This window comes from Centruroides vittatus, unplaced genomic scaffold (assembly GCF_030686945.1).
Source record: "Centruroides vittatus isolate TY-2023 unplaced genomic scaffold, ASM3068694v2 contig_824, whole genome shotgun sequence".
NCBI lineage: Eukaryota > Metazoa > Arthropoda > Arachnida > Scorpiones > Buthidae > Centruroides > Centruroides vittatus.
Genome location: NW_027122537.1, coordinates 1,280,455 through 1,301,753, shown reverse-complemented (window position 1 = coordinate 1,301,753; position 21,299 = coordinate 1,280,455). Strand labels below are relative to the sequence as shown.

At 31.0% G+C, this 21,299-nt stretch overlaps 1 protein-coding gene across 1 annotated transcript; it reads right to left on the bottom strand.

The window, feature by feature from the left end:
- Positions 1 to 574: 574 nt before the first annotated feature.
- LOC136982390 (uncharacterized) lies at positions 575 to 20,896 on the bottom strand. The gene is made up of 5 exons (XM_067278882.1): positions 20,443 to 20,896; positions 18,393 to 18,533; positions 18,240 to 18,312; positions 936 to 1,016; positions 575 to 872 (listed from the first exon to the last, which is right to left on the bottom strand). The coding sequence occupies exons 1-5, from the start codon at positions 20,826 to 20,828 to the stop codon at positions 846 to 848; spliced, it is 708 nt and encodes a 235-aa protein (XP_067134983.1). The 5' UTR covers positions 20,829 to 20,896; the 3' UTR covers positions 575 to 845.
- Between the last annotated feature and the right edge of the window lie 403 nt (positions 20,897 to 21,299).

Genomic DNA, 21,299 nt, shown 5'->3' with positions numbered 1-21,299 from the left:
AGATAAATATAAAAGGATTTAAATCATTAAATCGTTTTTTTGTTCATAAGAGAGAATAGAAACTGTATCAAGTGTATACTGGTAGGTTTTTATAGAAAATTTATTATTATAAACAAATGAATGTCCACCCATTTTATTCTATAGTTAAATATCAGAATAAATTATATGTTTATGTTACTGTTTATAAGTGTATACACTGAAGATCATCATTGAGTTATATTTGGTTATATTATTGAATTCTAAATTTTGCTTTTTCTGAAATCATGATTCTGATTTAAGTCAAATTTTGGTTTAGTATTTGACTTAAATTTGGATAATGTAAATGTAAGGAATTAGATACTTTCTGCCAAAAAACTTTAAATAGAAAGTATGTCATGTATTTCATACATTCAAAGTATGTTTCTTTTGACTTTGCTCAGTTTTCCAAGTCTCTTACAAAGATTAGAATTTTTTACAGTTTCGTTCACACATACAAACACATGAAATAAACTTACAAATGCCATTGCTATTTAACACAAATTATAAATAAGTGGAGACTAAATACAATAAAACGTCACGTAAACACGAAGCTCTCTTTTTTACAAAATTAATATAATTTATTATCGACATTGTAACAATAAACTGATACAATGTTAGTGTTGAAATTTATATAAAATAAAATACGTGTAGTTAAGAGAATCATGTTGAAAAAAATGTAGTGTAATTGCAGATTATTGTTCACTTCTTAAAAATATTGAGACGTGCTCATGAAATTTTTCCGTTTATAAATAATGATCACAATATATTATAGTTAAAATTTGTTTAAGTCTGTGCTTTTCCTTTAACACAATTATTACACCTCGTTTTCATACGTATTTTGTTCTTTGTTTTCGCTGTAATGAAATAAAACACAATTACAAATGAAATTTATTTTTAAAAATTAAAAATAAACTTACTTTTCGGGACCAATTATACATCGAACGGTAAAAGGAAATTAACAAAATGGCCCAACATATAGTAGCAAGCCAACTTTCGGCCTTTCAAAAATATTTTAAAAATTAAATTAATAATAATTACTATGAATTCAAGAAATTTTTATATTAAAACTTAAATACTAAATAGTTATTTAAAACATAAAATTAAATATAATGAATATTCAAATTAAAAAGTAAATACTGATGATAGGCCAGTATCCACAGATCACGTGGGTAATCCGGCCTTGCATGCCCAGGGGTTCCAAAATTAAACAATTTTACCGTTGAAATTATATATTATAATTTACAGACAATTCTGTGACTACAATTAGATATTGTTAGTTTATGATGTAAAATAATGTAGAGCTGTCTCCGAACCACTGTGATGGATTGACAATGTTAAATTTAATGAAAGCATCTAAGCATAAAATTCAAAGTTTAAATTAATGAAAGCCGATAACTGTAGGTTTATATTTGAGAAAAAAATGATCAATTTTAAAATTCATATAAGATTTGTTTGCGTTGTGTAGGAATACATTTATAGTACGAAAATGCTTTGCAATCATATTTATTGGCAGAATATCAGTTTTCAGTTTCCGGAATATTACACTTTTATTGTAAGTTTCGAAACGAAAAATGTAATATTAGTCGTCAGAATTCTTAAATTTAGTTACTATTACACTGGAAACAAAGGAGTAAACCTAATACGAACTTACAAGGAGTAAGTCTTACTTAAAATTCTTAAATACATTTAAATTGAAAGTGACAAAGTCCAAAATTAAAACTATATCAACAATCATTCTTGTTTTAATTTTCATAAAATCCGCCGATAATTGACATTATGTAGAGAAAAACCTTTGATGCTAATATGGACGTGATTTTAAAATGGATAACTTCGCTGTTTTATTATAACTTAATATAGCAAACCTCATTAGGTTTGTTAGTTTAGGAAATACTTATCATATGTTATTTGCCTTATTTATAAAAATAATAAATACAGTAAAATCTCACTTATGTGGTCACCTTACTTAGGTGGCCACTTAAATGAGGGTTATGGGCCCACCAGTGGCCAAGCGGTCTTCGTTCCCTGAACACTGGGAGTTCGGTCGTGGGTTTGCGCCTCGCTCGGACGGGCTGGCCACGTGGAGTTTTGCGGGTTTTTTCCACGTCTGTAACGACTAAATAGGGGCCAGTTTCCCTTAATAAGACCTCCCGGAAGGCATCCCCCAGGCAGATCGCCCCAGTGTTGCGTTGCCATAACTAAACAAACGAGGGTTATGAAAAAATTGACACACACAACTAATTAGAATGCTGTAAATTCTGTTTAAAATGCTTTAACAAGTTGAATTTAGGAACGCGGGATTTTCCTGTTCTGTTGGCCACGTAAATAGAACTAAATGTCACTTTAGGGCGCCTTTGTCTTGATCATTTAAGCGAGGTGACCAGTGGCCATCAACATGGAGCCTGATTAATATTAAAACTTATGTAGCTTTACAAGGGGAATTTATTAGGTGGTCACATAAGCGAGACTTTACTATAACACGATACTGCAAATCGTAAAAAAACAATGCTTTAAAAAAATGTTCGAAGCAGACTTTTTCCTACTAAATGTAAAATTTTAATTTTTTTTTTCCTCTAAGTAGGAACTTTTCGGCTTTTCTTTGGCTTATCAGCTAATAGCATCACTGAAGCAGAGAAAAACGCAAAGGTAAACGAAAAAACCTTTGCGTTTTGAGGCCAAATGTGCAAAGTATTTAGCATATATGACACAAAGAAACACTGATATCACACGGACACAAGCGAGAACAAAGATAGATGCAAGTCCTAGTGTTTTATTGCGAAACAAAGAAATGAGTCACGGTAACGCTTTTCCAGAACGAGGATGAGCGTGACTAAGAGAGATTCTGCGAGACTTCATGCATCTTAAAAAATGGCGTGGATTTATCGCGCAATTGAGAATTTTTATTCTACATATTTTTCCATTTTTTCGAATTGCCAATAGCGTAAACTCGAAACCTCGTATACCGTGTCCTACTGTATATGTATCTTATATATGCATACTGTCCCTCGCAGTTAAAAGATTTTTTTGTTTGGTTTTAATCTAACAGAAAATTGTTAGGTTTTTAATCTCTCCTATTCTTTCGATTAACAGAAAAGAGTAAAAAGAAAATAAAGGAAAACATATTCAATATGTGTATGTTGTTTATTTTTCTTTTTACTCTCGAACGAAACTGTATATTGTTTATACTGTATAAACGTTCAAGTAAGGCATGCAAGCCAACCAAGTTCTGACTTGTAAATTACGGCAATCTGGAAGAATATATTTGTGTTGTATTTGAATGTGCATTTTGTATTGCATCCGTGCAGTGTTTAAAGTTTTGCCCTTTGTACCGGCTTTTGGACGGAGTAAATTAACATTTTATTACATTACTACATCTCTTATCATATTTGTGTACTGTACGTCACGTAATAAGAAGAAATAGGAAATTTTAAAAAGTATTAAGAAGTGAGAAAATTATAACATGGTAATTTCCCAGTACTGGCCACTGTGGTTCACTCAGTACCAAACAACGACAAAATACATATTAGGGCTACATCAGTGGCTTTCGATTTTTCTTATTGATCGCTTCTATTTTGATATCATAATTTTTTCTATGGTTTTCTTAATTAACAACCACAGCTGACTTCAGTTTACATGAAGTAATTTTCTTTACACATTATCTTTTTGCCGGGAAAGGAAAGTTGCCTAACCGACCACTTGGAGATTTAAAAAGTTCTGGTGAATGATCAGAACGTATTCTCTGAACTGTAATTTAGACTTCGTGACAGCCAAGGGTTCTGGTTTTATGTGCAAAATTGATGGCAAAATGGATCTTTATCTATCCATTCTCAAGGATGGGCTGCTGGAAACAAAGTGGTAGAAACTTGATCGGTCGCAGATTATATTTTAACGTGATAACGATCTAAAACATAGGGCCTACTGCAAAAAGTGTCCAAGATTGGCTGAAAGTGTAAGATTTCAACACTGGTCTTCTCAGTCTGTCGACATTAATCTATTGAACGTCTGTTAGTTACAGTGAACAGAAGAAAGACTCCATCAATATGAAACACTACCTAGTGGGATGTTGAATCTTTGGGATAGAATCCAGGTCATGTGGGACAGAGCAGAAGTTAAAAATATATATATACTCCGAGGAGAATTAAAGCTGTGATTTCCTCAAATAAAGAAAAGACAAAATAGTAAATATTAAGTTTACTATGGGCACGTTTACCCGGTTAAAACGGCTTTTAAAACGACTGGATAAGCAAGATATGCAATGACAGCTCATTTCATTGTCTTACGGGCTTCAAACAAAACAGTCAATACTATCCTAATGCTACGTAATTTATAAATTCAGATTTTTCTTACAATTATGAAATAATTTTTTTAAAATTTTGCGCCATTCGAAAGAACAATGGATTTACATTAAATAACATATATTGTTTAATCCTAAATGATATTCAAACTCATTCACTTTCCCAAATTATTGGAATAATTTCGGACAAAACTGCAATGTTACAGGTTTATAATTATAAACAATTTAACCTGTAAATTAAAATGTAAAACTTTAATTTATTAATAACGAATTCATTTATTGTTTAAACATATCAAAAAAATTTATTTTCTTTGTTTCTCGAAAATTTAAAGAAAAATTACATATAACCATAGCCTATATATAACGTAGCTTGGGATGAGAGACGGAAAAGAAGAGAACGAAAAAAGATCAGATGACAAATGGAACGAAATAGCATTCCTTGAGTTTAATTATACATTTAACTAATTTAATTATGGAATTCTATGTTACAGTCAAAATCCGTTTTTAGTTAGAACGCGTTTTAACTAGTTGAAACTAGATTATACTAGAAGTCTTTGTTAAAACCCGTTTTAACTCAAATTCATTTTTGACTAACAGTAAATTCTAGTTTTAACTAGACAAAACGGGTTTAGCAGTAAATTAACTAGACAAAACCCGTTTTGTCTAGTTAAGTTACCCGTCCTGCTGGTTTTGGTTTTGTCTAGTTAATTTACTGCTGTACATGTTTTGATTTTAGATAAAACTAAAATTTTAGCTACATAAATATGTTTGGGGGAAATAAAGTTAGGCATCTTCCCCCCGAATCACTATACATAACTTTATGCTTATGAAGGAAATTATAGCGATAATTTGGGTTTTGGAGGCCTCTAACAAAAATATCATATTCTTGAGCATGTTTTTCAAATAAAACTTTGGAGTATATGAAAAATAATTGTATATTGTGTTTGCAATGACGACTTTTTTACTGTCTGGCATTTTAGGCATCTCACCCTAAGTATCCGGGTGAGATGCCAAATGCCATTAGGGTAAGATAACAAATATAATTGCATAAAATTAATTTTCGAATATCTTAACCAAATTTAATTTATTGCATATGTAGTACAAAGTACTTCATAGTAAGTATAACAGCACAGTATAAATGTTGTTAAGTTCCCGCCCGTTCTAACATGCTCTATAGCTAGCTGAAAGCTCTTTTCAGTCCAAAAACCTTTTTGAGAAGTCCTTATATAATTTCTATGCATACCCTGCAATAAAACGAGAAAACAAAAATTTATTAAAAATAGGCGTATTGGAATTCAATTAACAAAAAATAGGCATGTTACCCCATGAAAAATGTGGCATCTTTTCCATTTGTCACGGTAAGATGCCTACGTTGTACGTGTTCTAGCCTGTCTGATCGGGATCGCAATGGAAACTTTAGAACCTTAACTACATCACACATTAATTCCGCAATTTTTAATAAATTTTATTTTAACTTTTAGTTTTAAAATGATTCTAGAACATTTCACAACAAAAACTTTGTTCTTATCTTGCTTTTATTCTTCTCGGATGTAGAAAATGAACGGTAACCAACTACAGCTCTCCGCACTCAATATTGGCCCAACGATTCATCATACAAACACGTGACAATATCTGACGTCACCGTTTGAAAATATCAAAAAGTAGGCATCTTCCCACGCTTACCATCTTACCCCGAGTCACTCTGTATGTTGCAGTCAAAACCAGTTTTTAGTTAGGATGCATTTTAACTAGTTTATACTGGATGTCTTTGTTAAAACCCGTTTTGTCTAGTTAAAACTAGAATTTACTGCTAGTCAAAAATGAATTTGAGTTAAAACTAGTTTTAACTAGCCAAAACGGGTTTTAACAAAGATATCCAGTATAAACTAGTTTCAACTAGTTAAAACGCGTTCTAACTAAAAACGGGTTTTGACTGTAACATATACATTTTTAACCAGGTTCCATACAACACAAAGAATAAGAAATGTCACTGATCACCTTTAATTACAATTATTCGATGGAAATATTACTTTGATAAAAAGTGTAATTATTTAATATGAAATTTTCGAACAATATATAAATAAATAACCAAGTTTTACTGTCGAGAGCAATAATTTTTAATTAAATGATGATAGAAAACTTCATTTCAATGTACACATATTTGTCATTACCGGTATTGTAAATTGTAAACCGATATTTTGCAATCCTAAAATATAATAAAAATATCATGAATTTTAATTAAAATTTATTTAAAACTAAGAGATTCGATATTGTATACTGTTTATAATTAAGTTTCATCGGACAATCTGTCTAAATCCTTTTTTTTAATCATTATTATTCATAATTCCGGAAGAAATGATTGGGAAAATTAATTTATTCATTAGTTTACAAAATTTTCTAATAATAATTAAAATACCTCAGTGTTTTTAAAAAGTATTCAAATGAATAGTTACAGTCGAACTTCCAATAACGACCACGATCATTTTTTGTGTTTCCGTCCTTGGCCGTTTTTCGAAGGTTTGACTGAATCTATAATACGAAAATTGTAATGTTACGTTACAAGTAAACTTTTTATAAACATAGGTTTATCTCACTAAAAATTCTTCTTTTGTAATTCAGAATAATGAGGAGATTGCAGTTGATTCAAGCTATGTCTTTAATATTCTAATAATCTAACGAGATATTTAATTACGAAAATGAATTTTGATGTAATATTATAATCATTCACTATTCAATTATTGATAAAAAAAAAAAGTAATAAAGTGGCCGTTTGTTTGGCTCACAATCTCATTAACTTCTAATGCATAATTCACAAATTAGCTATCATTATCACTACACAAAAAATTTCATATCAAATTCGAGCGTAATTTCAATCATCCAAGATTTGATGACGCTTTGACACCAAAAACAAGACTTCGTTTTCGAATTAGTAACTTGAATTTTTGGTTCAGATTTTTCAATTTTTACTGTAATTTCCATCGGGTTTAATTCAATTTACAATATATTTATATTTTAGATACTACATATTCCTTTCTATTAATTTAATATTAAACTTATGTGACTCATCGGAAGTAACTGGCCATTGCCTGGTAAGGCGGCTTTAATACAGCTGATAAGCAAACCAATGACATAATCCGTTTCAAATGAAACGGGCTCTGTCGTTGGCTGGCTTGTCCAGCTGTATTAAGGCCGCTTTACCAGGAATATGCCCATAGATATAAAATTTTACGCATTTGAATATATATATATATATAATTTAAAAAAAGAAATTAGCATGAAAAATAATTATAAACAATTTAACCCGTAAATTAAAGTGTAAAATTTAATAACGAATTCATTTATTGTTTATTTTGATATTTTGTCAGAAGAAAACATTCTAACGTGCCCTTCTGACGAAACAATGGTATACAAACCATACTCACAATTAACGTTGTTTTAGTCACGTTTCTAATCGCGATCTACATCAGGGTCAGGAGAGCATGACATAGAATTGCGAAAGTTTTGCTGAATTCAAGAATTAGGGAAAAAATAAATTTGTATCTAAGTTCAAACTTAATCTATATATATAAAAACGAATGTATGTCTGTGTGTGTGTGTGTGTGTGTGTGTGTTTGTCCTTCATGCATTACCACACTATTTATCCGATTGCCATGAAACTTTGGGAAGTTGTTTAATACATTCCCGCGAAGGTTTGTGGCATATGTGAAGATCACCATTTCCCCCCTTTCAAAAATATATTTATATATGGATTAAGGCTTTTATGTCCAACAGATGGCGCTAACTTCCGACGACCTAAAGTTTGCTTTTCTGTGAAGCATTATGCTTTTCTGTAAGAATGGACCTAAGCAGATCATTTTCTACCTATCTATATAAATAAAATACAACGTTTGTTTGTTCCTACCGATTCCTTTGAAATTTTGACACAACGTTGCATTCGAATATGCACGTGTTTTTATATAATATACATGTCGAAATTCCCCCTACGGGGGGAGATGGACGGGATTAAGGCTTACCGTGAAGAACTCGGCTTCTATTTATACTATTTTACATGCGGTTTTTTGCGTTTTTAATTGCGTTTTAATAGGTGACGTCAACAGAATATACACTAAAAAGGGATTTTTCGATATTCCCCAGCGGGGAAAGGGACAGAATTAAGGCTTACCGTGAAGAACTCGGCTTCTATTTATACTATTTTACATGCGGTTTTTTGCGTTTTTAATTGCGTTTTAATAGGTGACGTCAACAAAATATACACTAAAAAGGGATTTTTCGATATTCCCCAGCGGGGAAAGGGACAGAATTAAGGCTTACCGTGAAGAACTCGGCTTCTATTTATGTGGGTTTAACTGCGGTTTTTTGCGTTTTTAATTGCGTTTTAATAGGTGACGTCAACAGAATATACACTAAAAAGGGATTTTTCGATATTCCCCAGCGGGGAAAGGGACAGAATTAAGGCTTACCGTGAAGAACTCGGCTTCTATTTATACTATTTTACATGCGGTTTTTTGCGTTTTTAATTGCGTTTTAATAGGTGACGTCAACAGAATATACACTAAAAAGGGATTTTTCGATATTCCCCAGCGGGGAAAGGGACAGAATTAAGGCTTACCGTGAAGAACTCGGCTTCTATTTATACTATTTTACATGCGTTTTTTTGCGTTTTTAATTGCGTTTTAATAGGTGACGTCAACAGAATATACACTAAAAAGGGATTTTTTGAAATTTCCCCCACGGGGGAAGTGTTACACATTTATAATAGATACATTTTGAGCCACAACAACGTGTGGCCGGGTCAGCTAGTAATCGATAAAATTATTTATTTAATCCATTAAAAATATCAGATTTACAAGTAAGATTAAAAATTTAATACGGTATATTTTTTAATAAGTGGTAATGTTACGTAATGTTCACGAAAAAGCAGTATTGGTTCATTTACATCACTGACCATGACGCGCCCCTCTGTTGTTTTTCGGACAATACGAGTTTCGACCTATACCAATTAATTTAATATACTCAAAAATGTTTTTGTTTAATATAATTTAAAGATTTGTTTTTAGTTCTTAGAAATGGCAATTAGTCCATGTAGAGATATGAACATTTTCGGGGGATACAAAGTAGTAATGTAATTATTTGTACTACTATGATGTCATTTTTTCTGGATCCGCCACTGTTACTGGCTATTGATGGGAGTACCATACTGTATACTTTACTTTGGAGTCATGTATGTAAAAAGTTGGAACCCAAATCTTAATAAACTTTAATATTTAATCAGTTTTTAATCATTTATTTAAAAATAATTAAAATAACATAATAAATTGATGACTTGTCGACTTTTATACCTAAGCCATAATAAAGTATTTTAAATTAGTCCGTAAATGATAGGCCTAACAATTAGCACGAGTCCGGAAACGTGAATAAGACAGATTCCAGATAATGAGTAACCCTAACTCAAACTCAAAATTCAGGTTTATTAGACCTACATCATACAGCAGAATTTTCTGTTTTCTTCACGTGTCTAACACTTAAGTAGGGCCAGTTTCCCATAGGAAGTCCTCCCGGGAGGCACCCTCCTTGGCAGATCGCCCAAGTGTTGTGTTTCCTTAATTTATCAATCCAATGTAATCAAATCCAACTCTGCTCGGCTGCCGTTTAATCTGTCGCTAGTATAACTATATAAGCGAACTACAAAATGAAAAGTTAAAAACTAGAACGATGTTTCTATAAGCTGCATAAGTAGCAATCTTCAATATATTACAGGAAATGAAAGCAAACACAGCATCAGTTATTACATTGAAAATTTTCTTTAAAGAACCGAAACTTTAGTGATAATTCGAAGGCCTAAGATATACCGAATATAGGTTTTAAAAACTTTCTGAATTCCTGAAAATCGAGACACAGCTGCACTATACAAATAAGCGTGTGTTCGAAAGGATAGCCGTTGATTACACAAAAATTTTCACTAGAATACGAAATGGATCGGGTTTACTCATTTTAATGCTGACTGATACATTCAACACCTTTCATTCGAGCAATTTTAAATAAAATGTCTACAAGAATTACAGACGAGTAAAAACATTTAAATAGACGATATATTAATAACATCTAAATTCATACTTTGATATTTCTCCAGAGACAAATCCCTGCAAAAGCTAGAAAATAAAAAATAGAATAATTTAGTAAGTCTTCATTACATTGATTAATCAAACAACTAATTACAGTCAAACCTGTTTTTATGCGGGGGATAGGGACCGCATAAAAGAAAATGCATAAAAAAAAATCGCGCGAAACTTCACGAGTGGCTATAAAAAATAGTTTTCGCAACACAATTTAAAAAATATTTTTTTTATGCGGTGAATAGGGACCGCATAAAAAAAGTCTCACGTAGAAAATAACTCGAAACCGTACGAAATAACTAGGAATTGCTTTTTTAACTCCTTGGGCCTTTTTCTGCAACACCTAATGGGGAAAAAATCCTCTAAGAATTTTAATTTTTATATTAATTAATTATTTCCACTTAAATACGAATCTAACATTAAAAAGTTAAAAATAATCGTTAAATAATGATTTTATTTGATAAATATAGCTGCAGGAAGTGTTATTTCATTTAACAAGGCATGAAATTTCACACCTGCAGTCTAAAGCTGGAGGGGAGCTAACTTACCGCATCTGTTCAAATATAACATAATATTTATGGTTTTTATGCTATTAAAATAAGAGGGAACCGAAATAAACGTATGAGAAAAAAATTTTACTGAATAAAAAATGAAAAAAACCTGCTGATGTCATAGAAAACAACCAATAGAGTTTTTAAAAATTTTACAGGAGTCAATTATGTTCCAATTTGATTGAAATTTTCATATACCGCACAAAAAAACTGCACAAAACAAATCGCACAAATAAAAATCGCACAGAAAAAGACCGCACAAAAATAGGTTTGACTGTATAATACAACGGGAAATTTAAACTGCGATACATACTTTCCGTCGAAAATAAACAGAGCCTTCTTTTTTTAAACTCTTTCCCCCCTGTGAACACTAAGAGGGCCTCTTTTAGCAAGCTCATTATGAGTTCGGCCAGGCCACAATGGGGCGGCTGGGTGATAAGGGACGGGGCCCGACATATCCGGACGGACCATCCCCGAAAAATTCCTGGGGATTTTTCGACCCGTTCGGATTTGATCCGGGTCCTCCAGAGCGGTAGGCTGCCATCTTAACCGCTCGACCATCCGGCCGTCAAATAACAGAGCCATTACCTTAACTGGCATCAAAAACGTTTCTGAAAAAAATTAATTTAGAATAATGACGAAAATACTCTTAAGAATAGTGTCAGTATATTTCTAATAGTCTAACTTTCAACCTCCATAAAATAAGAGATTTCGCTTTCCTACGAGAAGTTAAGAGGGTAGGCTAACCCGCTAACCTACACAATTCGACTCACACGTATTGAAAGGTTTTACCCGGAACTTAGAACAAGAAATCTCCAAAGAACGATGGATCTCGGAAGACAAACTTCTAAGGCCGTTGTTTCTTGGAGGTTTCTCGCCCCATCGAAGTCTTGCTGCTGCTATATACGGGTACGGCTCCTTTCAGGACAGTAGTACTCCTATATTGTGGGAAGCGGTTCATTTTTAGCTATTTGGTTAATTGATGAGCTTTTTGTCAGTTAATATTGGCCAATATATTTACTCAAGCTTTGCTGAGTCCTTTAGTCATATATATGCAACAAACTGGGAGCCTTTGCCAATCCAGTGCATCATCGTCATACATTGATATCGATAGACGATAGGTATTGGGAAATCGTAGTTGAAAAGTAACGAACCTTTGCCATAATCTTCACCTCTACAACACAAGAGAAGACAAGAGAAGTTAATTATAACTTGCAAAATTTTCAGAACTTTTTCATCAATAATTCTTTCGTAAATGATTCTTCTAATCATTTGATGTTTTCTTCTGTATCACAGGAGAATTGATATATGGATCGACGTATGGTCGATCCATATAACAATTCATAACAGCTGATTTCTGTGAATAAATTTACACATCTTATTGGGCTGCAATTTGAAAAAATTGTAGACCTATAAATTCCCACTGTCGTCTGTCTGTCTGTCCGTCTTTCCTTAATCTCGAGAATGGTGTTAGATAAATGAAATTCGAAACCAGATACGGAAACCTCAAGGAAGGAAGCCCAGGTTAACTATATACGAACTTTGGATTTAGACCGGAAGTCATGTTATTTTAATTCAAAAAGTTTCCCCTGGAAGGAAGTAGCTAATAACTGGCACGATTCTGTGTTAACAGGAAAAGTATGATACTACTAATTTGAGGTGGTGAACATATATTTTTAAATAAATTAAGAATATGATTAAAACCTGCAGCCCGGCATTGTGACGATGTCACAATAAAATAATTGCTTGTTTCTTTTAATTTTTTGTAATTTTAAATACAGTATAGTTATTTCTTTCTATAAAAAAAAACAAAAATACGAGATAAAATTTTTATGAACTATTTTTTGAGACAATTACTAGACGTCTATTGATTATCTTACAATTTTATAGGCTTAGTAATCTTATGTTCGTATTCATCTAATATAGGGTAGTTCTACGTGACGAACAGCAAATTAATCCAACTAATGGCATATCCCATTTTATGTAAAACTTTCTTTCAAATCTAAGGAGAAACTCTACTCTAGTTTGACAGAAGATAATGATACAGGATGGCTTTTACATTTTTCGAGTGACTGTATTTTTAGCTTTATTCGACGTAAAATGTTGAAACTTCGTAATCTATATCAGAATTACATAGAATTCAAGGAAACGCAGTACTTTCAAATTCGTTCAATAGAGAGTTGGGTGAGATAAGATAGAGGTTGGAAATTACCACATTCGCATCCTTACATATTATTTTATAGATTATATTTACATTTGATGTCAGTACTAGAGATATCAGGTACAATAAAATAATTAAATAAAATATTTTAAATTTTATAGCGCATTACTTTTTCCTGTATTTTGATGTCAGTAGTACCAACAGCGAGTTATTTTTTACTTTCCCGGCTGTTATATGTCAGGCAGGCAATCGGTCAAAAAATGACCCCACCCCAGATTTCTACATTTTTGCACTCATGGGACCTTGTAACGGACGTCGAGAAATGCAAAAAAATTCTGTTTTTTCTGTATATAACAGAGTTGGGCAAGCAAGAGTTCAGTGGGAGCCGCAATGTAGGTTTTGCAAAATGCATGGGAGCCGCAGTTCTGAACTGTCGTGGCGGATAGTATGGTAATGCGCGCGATTTTATTATATAATATAAATATAATATAAAACAAATATTGAATTTTTTTAATAAACATATTTTCACAAAATTATAAAAATAAAATTGTAAACATAATAATAAAAAACAGAAATTAACACTTTTAGCAAGAGCCGCATGTAACTGAAAAAGAGCTGCATTTGCCCATGCCTGGTATATAAGGAGGTAGGTGTGTGTGTGCATGGACACGATTTTGTTCACCTTGTTTGAAGCTTAACAACTCCTGTGCTTTCGAAAAGTTCTCAAATTTTGTAGGTTGGTTTGTTTATTAGGGGGATTGATGCTGTCAAATTTTGGTGGTTAAAGGTCGACGAGGTGGGGAGATAATGGGGGTCGTGTGTATCTCCTGTAGGGTCGGAGGGTCGGACTTAATGACGATTTTACTCGTTATTCGTATTTACAATTTTTTCTTGTTATAAAACCCATCCCATCCTCAAACTTCAACTGTTTGTCATTTTATAGTAGTTAAAAATATCGTAACAGATGGCGCCACCAAATATTGCCGAAAAAGCTAAGCAACTCGTTGCTGGATTTTTTACTCTTTCCGTCCTGTGGGCACTACGAGTGCCTTTTAATTACCATATCATGGATTTGGCCAGGCTTACAGGAGCTACCAGGTGGGGTGGGGCCCAACATACCCGGACAGACCAATTCCGAAAAATCTCTGGGGCTCTTCGACCCGACGAGATTCATTCTCGGACCTCCAAAGAGGTAGGCTAATGCTTTAACCGCCTCGGCCGCAATATATAAAATCTGATATCATTTTTAACGTTGGCAGGGAAATCGTTTATGATGTATGAAAACACACACATTTGAAATTAAGTTTTCATTTACATATTTTACACAAGTTTGAATCTAGATAATAGTTTCCCAATGGGGTCGATGATGGTTTGAAAAAGGATCGATGAGCAAATATTTTATGTAATATTTTAATGTTTAATTATTTAGTAAATACAATCATTTAAAAATTCTTGAAAATATTTCCACTGTCATTTTCAAAACTTTCAAAAAAATTATTTAAGAAATAATGTATATATATAATATTTATTATACATAATATATGCCTATATAAGTTATATATAATTTTACATGAAAAAGGTTGAAAACCCCCAATTTAATCATACAAAATACTCCCAAGGCAAGTTTAAGCGGTTACCTTTTTTATATTATTATAACATAATAAAATATACGAATAATTCCAAGGATAATTTAAAAAATTCTTATAATTGCTATTATCAAGTAAACGAGAATTATTAGTTAATTCAACATAAAACTAAAAACAATTTTTCCATTCGGAATATTCGGAAGAAATTGATAACGATTAATGATACTAAATACTTATTTATTAATATTAATAATATTGAAGAAGGAACGAAAATTACTAATTAACAATTCGCTCTGTATGGGAAAAAGACACAAAAAGAGGATTTTTTTAGAATAATTTTTAAATATATTGACTGACTTTTAGTGTCATAAAAGTAAGTTACTTATTTTATCTCAAACTTCTCCATATTATATTATATATAAAACCTCATCGTTTTGTTTCTAAATTTTGAAAAATTCCGATTTCATTTTTCCGTTCGTAAAAGTGGCGATTTCAATAAAATTCCTTTCAACATAACATTTTTATTAAGGCTTGCGTGTTAGAAAAATCAATATGATCTCTACGTTTATACTATTAACTCGAACAAAAGAATTTAAGGAGGATTTTTATCTAAGTAGATTTACATACGTGTCTCAAAAAGATGCATATACGAGCAAATTATGTGTTTTTATTATCTGCTTTTTTAAATAAAACTTTAAATTAGCTTTTTTTTAAAAAAAAAAAATAGAAAAAGGCATTTTGAAATTTGAGAATTTTAATGTCAATAAAACGATTAAATATTTCAGAATCGTGACTAGAAATAAACAGCCGTTTGTAAGTTGATACCCAAACAATTTCATGTGTTGTGTGTCCTGCCAAATGAATTCCACATTCCATATTTATTAAACCTTTATGTTTAAACAACATATTCTGATGTAAACCTATAACACACACAATTTTATTTTTAAAAGCCAAATAAAATCATTTTATATATAATTTTATTCTCTCCACTATTAAGTGATCTACTTTTAAACAATTGAAAAAAAAATGTATATATATTAAAATATCCTGAAATACCGATCATTTCAGGGGTCGTTGTTCTGTATATTGTTAAAAATTTAATTTATATTCATCTTTATGCATATATATTAAGCACGGCAATGCGATTATAAACGAGGTAATTATATTCTAATTATAGCAATAACATATGTAGACTTATACGTATATATAATTAAGCTTGTTTATGGGTTTATTTATTCACCGAGTCAGTTTTTATACAGAATAAGCAATAATATAAATCATTCTGGCGTAGTTTATCGATTGTAACGTTCCGTAATCACACTCGTTATAACGTCTTGGAGTGACGAAGATTTCAAAGAGAAAAGAAATAAATCCATATAGGCTAATCATATACTTCAGTTTAATAAATTGTACAGTCGAAATTATACAGTACTAGCTGACCCGGCCACGCGTTGTTGTGGCTCAAAATATATCTATTATAAATGTGTAACACTTCTCCCGTGGGGGGAATTTCAAAAAATCCCTTTTTAGTGTATATTCTGTTGACGTCACCTATTAAAACGCAATTAAAAACGCAAAAAACCGCATGTAAAATAGTATAAATAGAAGCCGAGTTCTTCACAGTAAGCCTTAATCCTGTCCCTTTCCTCGCTGGGGAATATCGAAAAATCCCTTTTTAGTGTATATTCTGTTGACGTCACCTATTAAAACGCAATTAAAAACGCAAAAAACCGCATGTAAAATAGTATAAATAGAAGCCGAGTTCTTCACGGTAAGCCTTAATCCCTTCCATCTCCCCCCGTAGGGAGAATTTCGACATGTATATTATATAAAAACACGTGCATATTCGAATGCAACGTTGTGTCAAAATTTCAAAGGAATCGGTAGGAACAAACAAACGTTGTATTTTATTTATATAGATAGGTAGAAAATGATCTGCTTAGGTCCATTCTCACAGAAAAGCATAATGCCTCACAGAAAAGCAAACTTAGGTCGTCTGAAGTTAGCGCCATCTGTTGGACATAAAAGCCTTAATCCATATATAAATATATTTTTGAAAGGGGGGAAATGGTGATCTTCACATATGCCACAAACCTTCGCGGGAATGTATTAAACAACTTCCCAAAGTTTCATGGCAATCGGATAAATGGTGTGGTAATGCATAAAGGACAAACACACACACACACACACACACACAGACATACATTCGTTTTTATATATATAGATAAACGATAAAATAAACCAAAATGATAAATAAACCGTTAACTTCATTTCAACTTTCGTAATTTTTCACGTTTATCGAACATTTTTAAAGAAAACACAAATGAAATAAAAATAAATTAGTTTATTAATACAATTAATACTTCTTAAATGGTATTTTTTAAGAGAATAATTCTTAGAAATGACTTTTAATTATAATTATTTTATTTATCGATTATTATTTCTGTATTATAAGGCCCAATAGTAGTTTTTGTCTCGGTAGTATTAAATATTGAATCTTTGTTTATTTAGGAAAGTAACTTCTAACCATCAATTACCTAAAGTAATTATTATTCTACATGAATTAAAAAGAAGTATTCAGCATTTGTATGGTAAATAGTACACTTCATACTGAGTAAATATAACCTAAGTCGAAAACTAAATCGTTTCTGTCATAAATAATGCGATAAAGGCTTGGAATTTTCCACTCTAAAAGCAAAGCTTGTATCGAAATAGGAGGAGACCATGTGCAACACCTGTAAGTATCGAGGTAAAGATTTAACAACATTATCCTGTCTTTTTACACACCAATAAATCAGTCGTGATACTAAACAATCACATACAAAATTGTTAATATCTCAGAAATGATTGAGTTTCGACATGTATTTACTGAAGTTTTTCAGTATGTGCATGCTAACTACCATATAAATGCCGAGTGCTTTTTTAACACCCTGCATATTCAGAAATAAATTATACCTTATTAAAATTAACAAAAAGTCCAGCTTCAAAATCGTTCCATTTCTTAAAATTTTCGAACAAAGAAAAGAAAATCATTATAAGCAATACGCGTTTTATATAATTAATAAATGTTTTCTTTAAAAAATTTGAATAAAAAATCTCAATTATTATTGAAATATTTATCGGTAATTCTGGAGAAAATCTGACACTGAAAGAAATTTTTGGAGGGAAAATGTAGTTGTTCATTTGAAAATAAGAGGAAAAAATATATTGTTAAATAAATAATAGAATATATATATTAATATATTGATTTTTAAAATGAAAAACTACATTATTTTTATTTCGATTTAATCAGTATTTAAATATGTAAATTCATACATTACACCTCCACATTCTTCTAATACGAATTCGAGAATACTACAATTTTTTATTCATTATTAAAATTTAAATATGGAAGAGAATTTTTTTATATATATATAATCATGCCACTACATCAAATTGTCTTATTACGTTTTATTTAATTTATCTTTTCTCTTCAGACAACTTTCTATTTTAAATAATTAAAAATAAAAATTCGCTTACCAATAAAAATGGAAAAGTTGTAAAAAATCCATTTTGGACATGCTCCCAGGTGAAGTCACTGGCACTTTGACAACTGTAGAAAGAAGCAATCCATAAATTAAAGGAATTCGTCTTTTTTTCGTTATAATTGTAATGATATAAGGTTGTATTTGCCTTTTAACAGGAGTCTCGGATAGACGGTCGCAAAACTGCGTAATTCCCCGTACGATAACGGCAGTTTGTGCCAGACATAAAAAAGACATGACGAGGGCAGATATGTTGGCCGGCAACAATAGGCATCGCTGCTCATTATCCCTGAAATATAATCATTCGTTAGTAGAGGAAATTCCTCGCGTATTTTCTTAATATACAGAATCTATTTAGAACGATAGCTTTATCAACACTTTTTTACTTAATACTCTATCCGACGTGACATTTTATCCAATTAGCCTTGAGTTTTTTTAAAGTTTTTGCGGTTTATATTTTGTTAAAGGTTTCCATAAAAGAAAAAAGAAAAATACTACTTTTTCCTTATAAAAAAAACTAAACGAATCTGTATTATCATCATCATCATTATCTTAACGATTAAATAATTAGAACCTGTGGATTTTCTAGGAGGAAACTTCAGTCAATAGAAGTATATTTAAATTTTCTGGCACTGCGAAGCTATAAACAATAATTTGACTTTAAGAGATTATCAATAAAAACATTTATGTGTAATCCGAGATGTATTAACAGGGCATTAAAAAAGAGAGTAAGAAAAAAATTATCACAGATGTTTCTCGAATCAACAACACAGTCTTATGGCCTTTTACAGAATTACGATCGAACATCTACAGAATTATTTACATCATTTTGATGTGCATTTATATAAATTTTGTCAAATGTTTTATTTATATAACAACGTGAATAATTTAATACGTAGATTAATCATCGTATAATAATAATTTTAATGTACTGTACGTAATAATTTAATAATAATTTTAATCGTACGTGCAATATTTTTTTTTTAATGTAAAATGTCGGAAGCTTTTAGCAAAAGCCGTATAATATCGAAAATACTTCGTTGATTAACGTGAACGAGACGTCATAAAAACGGTGCAAGTCTCATTCCAAGCAAACTACATTTCTAATTTGGAACAGGGCTGTTGCGCTTTGTCTTAAATGACGACGATGCTACTATATTTGAAACACTTTCTGCTTGTGTAGTTGTTTTAATCTAGCGATAGTTAATCGTTTCCCGGAAGTTGACTTATTTTTATATCGCATATATTTATATTATTTAATAAAAATATTATATGAAGTTTTTAATGAAGTAAATTTATAATACGAAACGAGAAACGAACGTTTGACTGTGTATTGTTACGAAATCAAAAATGCGTGAAATTACAAACAATAATTGTTTTTTTCCCTCAAAACAGGTTTAATGTAGTGTATGAAGTTCGGAATTATCATTTTTATTCAATGTCCTTCCGTAGATAACAATTGATTCCGTCTAAATAGAAACTCGGAACTCTTCTTGATAAGAAAAATCAATAGGAGACAAATAAATAATTATAATAAAATAATTTAAGGTCTGGCTATAATTTAATTTATACCATCAATATAAAGTATAAATTTATACAAGTTTTAAAATCGTTTTTTAAACATCAAATACTGTATATATAATATCCATTTAAATTATCACGGAACAAGTGACTTTTTATATTTAATTGTTCTAATCATAGGAAAAATGTAGAATTATGACTCTGCACAATATTAAATGAATTTTAAAAACAACTGTGACGTTGCAATTAAACTTGTATAAAACAGCAACATCATTCAATATTATTATTATTATTTTGTAAAAACAAAAATAAAATTTTTCTAAAAATGAAAACAATCTTATCTTTTTGTAATATAACAATATAAAAAATTTGAAAAGTTTTTCATAGAACAAAACTTTTTATATTGAAAGTTTTATATTTCAGAACGAATCAATGTTTATCACATTGGTTATTTTTAAAGTTATTGCAGTTATTTTTATATTAAAAACATTTTTAAAAAATCCCTACACACTTTTTAAATAATTCGTTAAATGTAAATCGTTGTTGGAGGAAAAACATGGAAATCTTAAAATCTAACAGGTGAACGATAAGCATTATCACGCGATACAGTTATTATCGGAACGACCGTTCGTTTTCTTCGTATTATTGAGTAAAATTTTCAGAGATTGACATCTTACCTGCCAAAGTTTTCCTCTCCTAAAGCGTGATCGCATTGAGAATAAAAGAAAAACCAGCACCATATAAAAGCCATTAAGGTGGAAAATGCGGCCGTAAAAAAGGAAAATTTGCAATAACTGACCGATCCCCATTTGAATTCTCCGTTTTCGTCTGTATTAAAACGGAAGGAATCATTTTTCAGCTTTTCCACTTCGGGATGGCCGAATAGTGGGCAATTTCCTTGATTTTTCTTTTGCAGACTATCCACATGTAACGTCTGGGCGAGAGACAGTATAATGATCAAGATGTAAATCACAATAATGAAGTAAGGCCATATTTTCTTATTTATCTTTCTCTTGGGAGCCGGTAAAATTAACGACGAAGATGGTAAATTATCTTCTTCCATTTACATTATATCCAGATAGTTGCGTGTGTGAACAAACACGCCTCCCTCGTAACGAAAGTTGCATAAATTCGAATCAATGGCGCCCTCTTTCCCATAAAACTTCAACTATTGTAAACTTTGTACTATTATCCGTCACGGCAGTTAGTCATCCCTCGATAAACTCCTAACCTTCTGCTAATAAATATAGTTCTACAGATATCGTCGAACTTTTATGTCATATTAACAAATATTTATTTCTGTTTTAAACTGGAATCTTTTAAATAGATTTCCAGCAAAATTTAGTGTTTTGTTTATCTACAGAATCGATTAAAAGTTTTAATTATAAACTTATATACTGCACTGTACGAATGTATAACATTTCTATATAAAATTTTTGATTTATTTATAAAGATTTTATTAATTGTTTAATGGATTATTAACTGAGCTTTAATTAACCAAATTTTTATATGTACTTGTAAAAAATCGAGAAAC

Excerpts from the sequence above, each read along its gene's own strand:
- LOC136982390 (XM_067278882.1), bottom strand. The coding sequence starts at position 20,828 with ATGGAAGAAGATAATTTACCATCTTCGTCGTTAATTTTACCGGCTCCC. Across the intron at positions 1,017-18,239 it reads CAACTTTTCCATTTTTATTG|GCCGAAAGTTGGCTTGCTAC; the intron begins GTAAGCGAATTT and ends TATTTTTGAAAG. Across the intron at positions 873-935 it reads TGTATAATTGGTCCCGAAAA|CGAAAACAAAGAACAAAATA; the intron begins GTAAGTTTATTT and ends ATTTCATTACAG.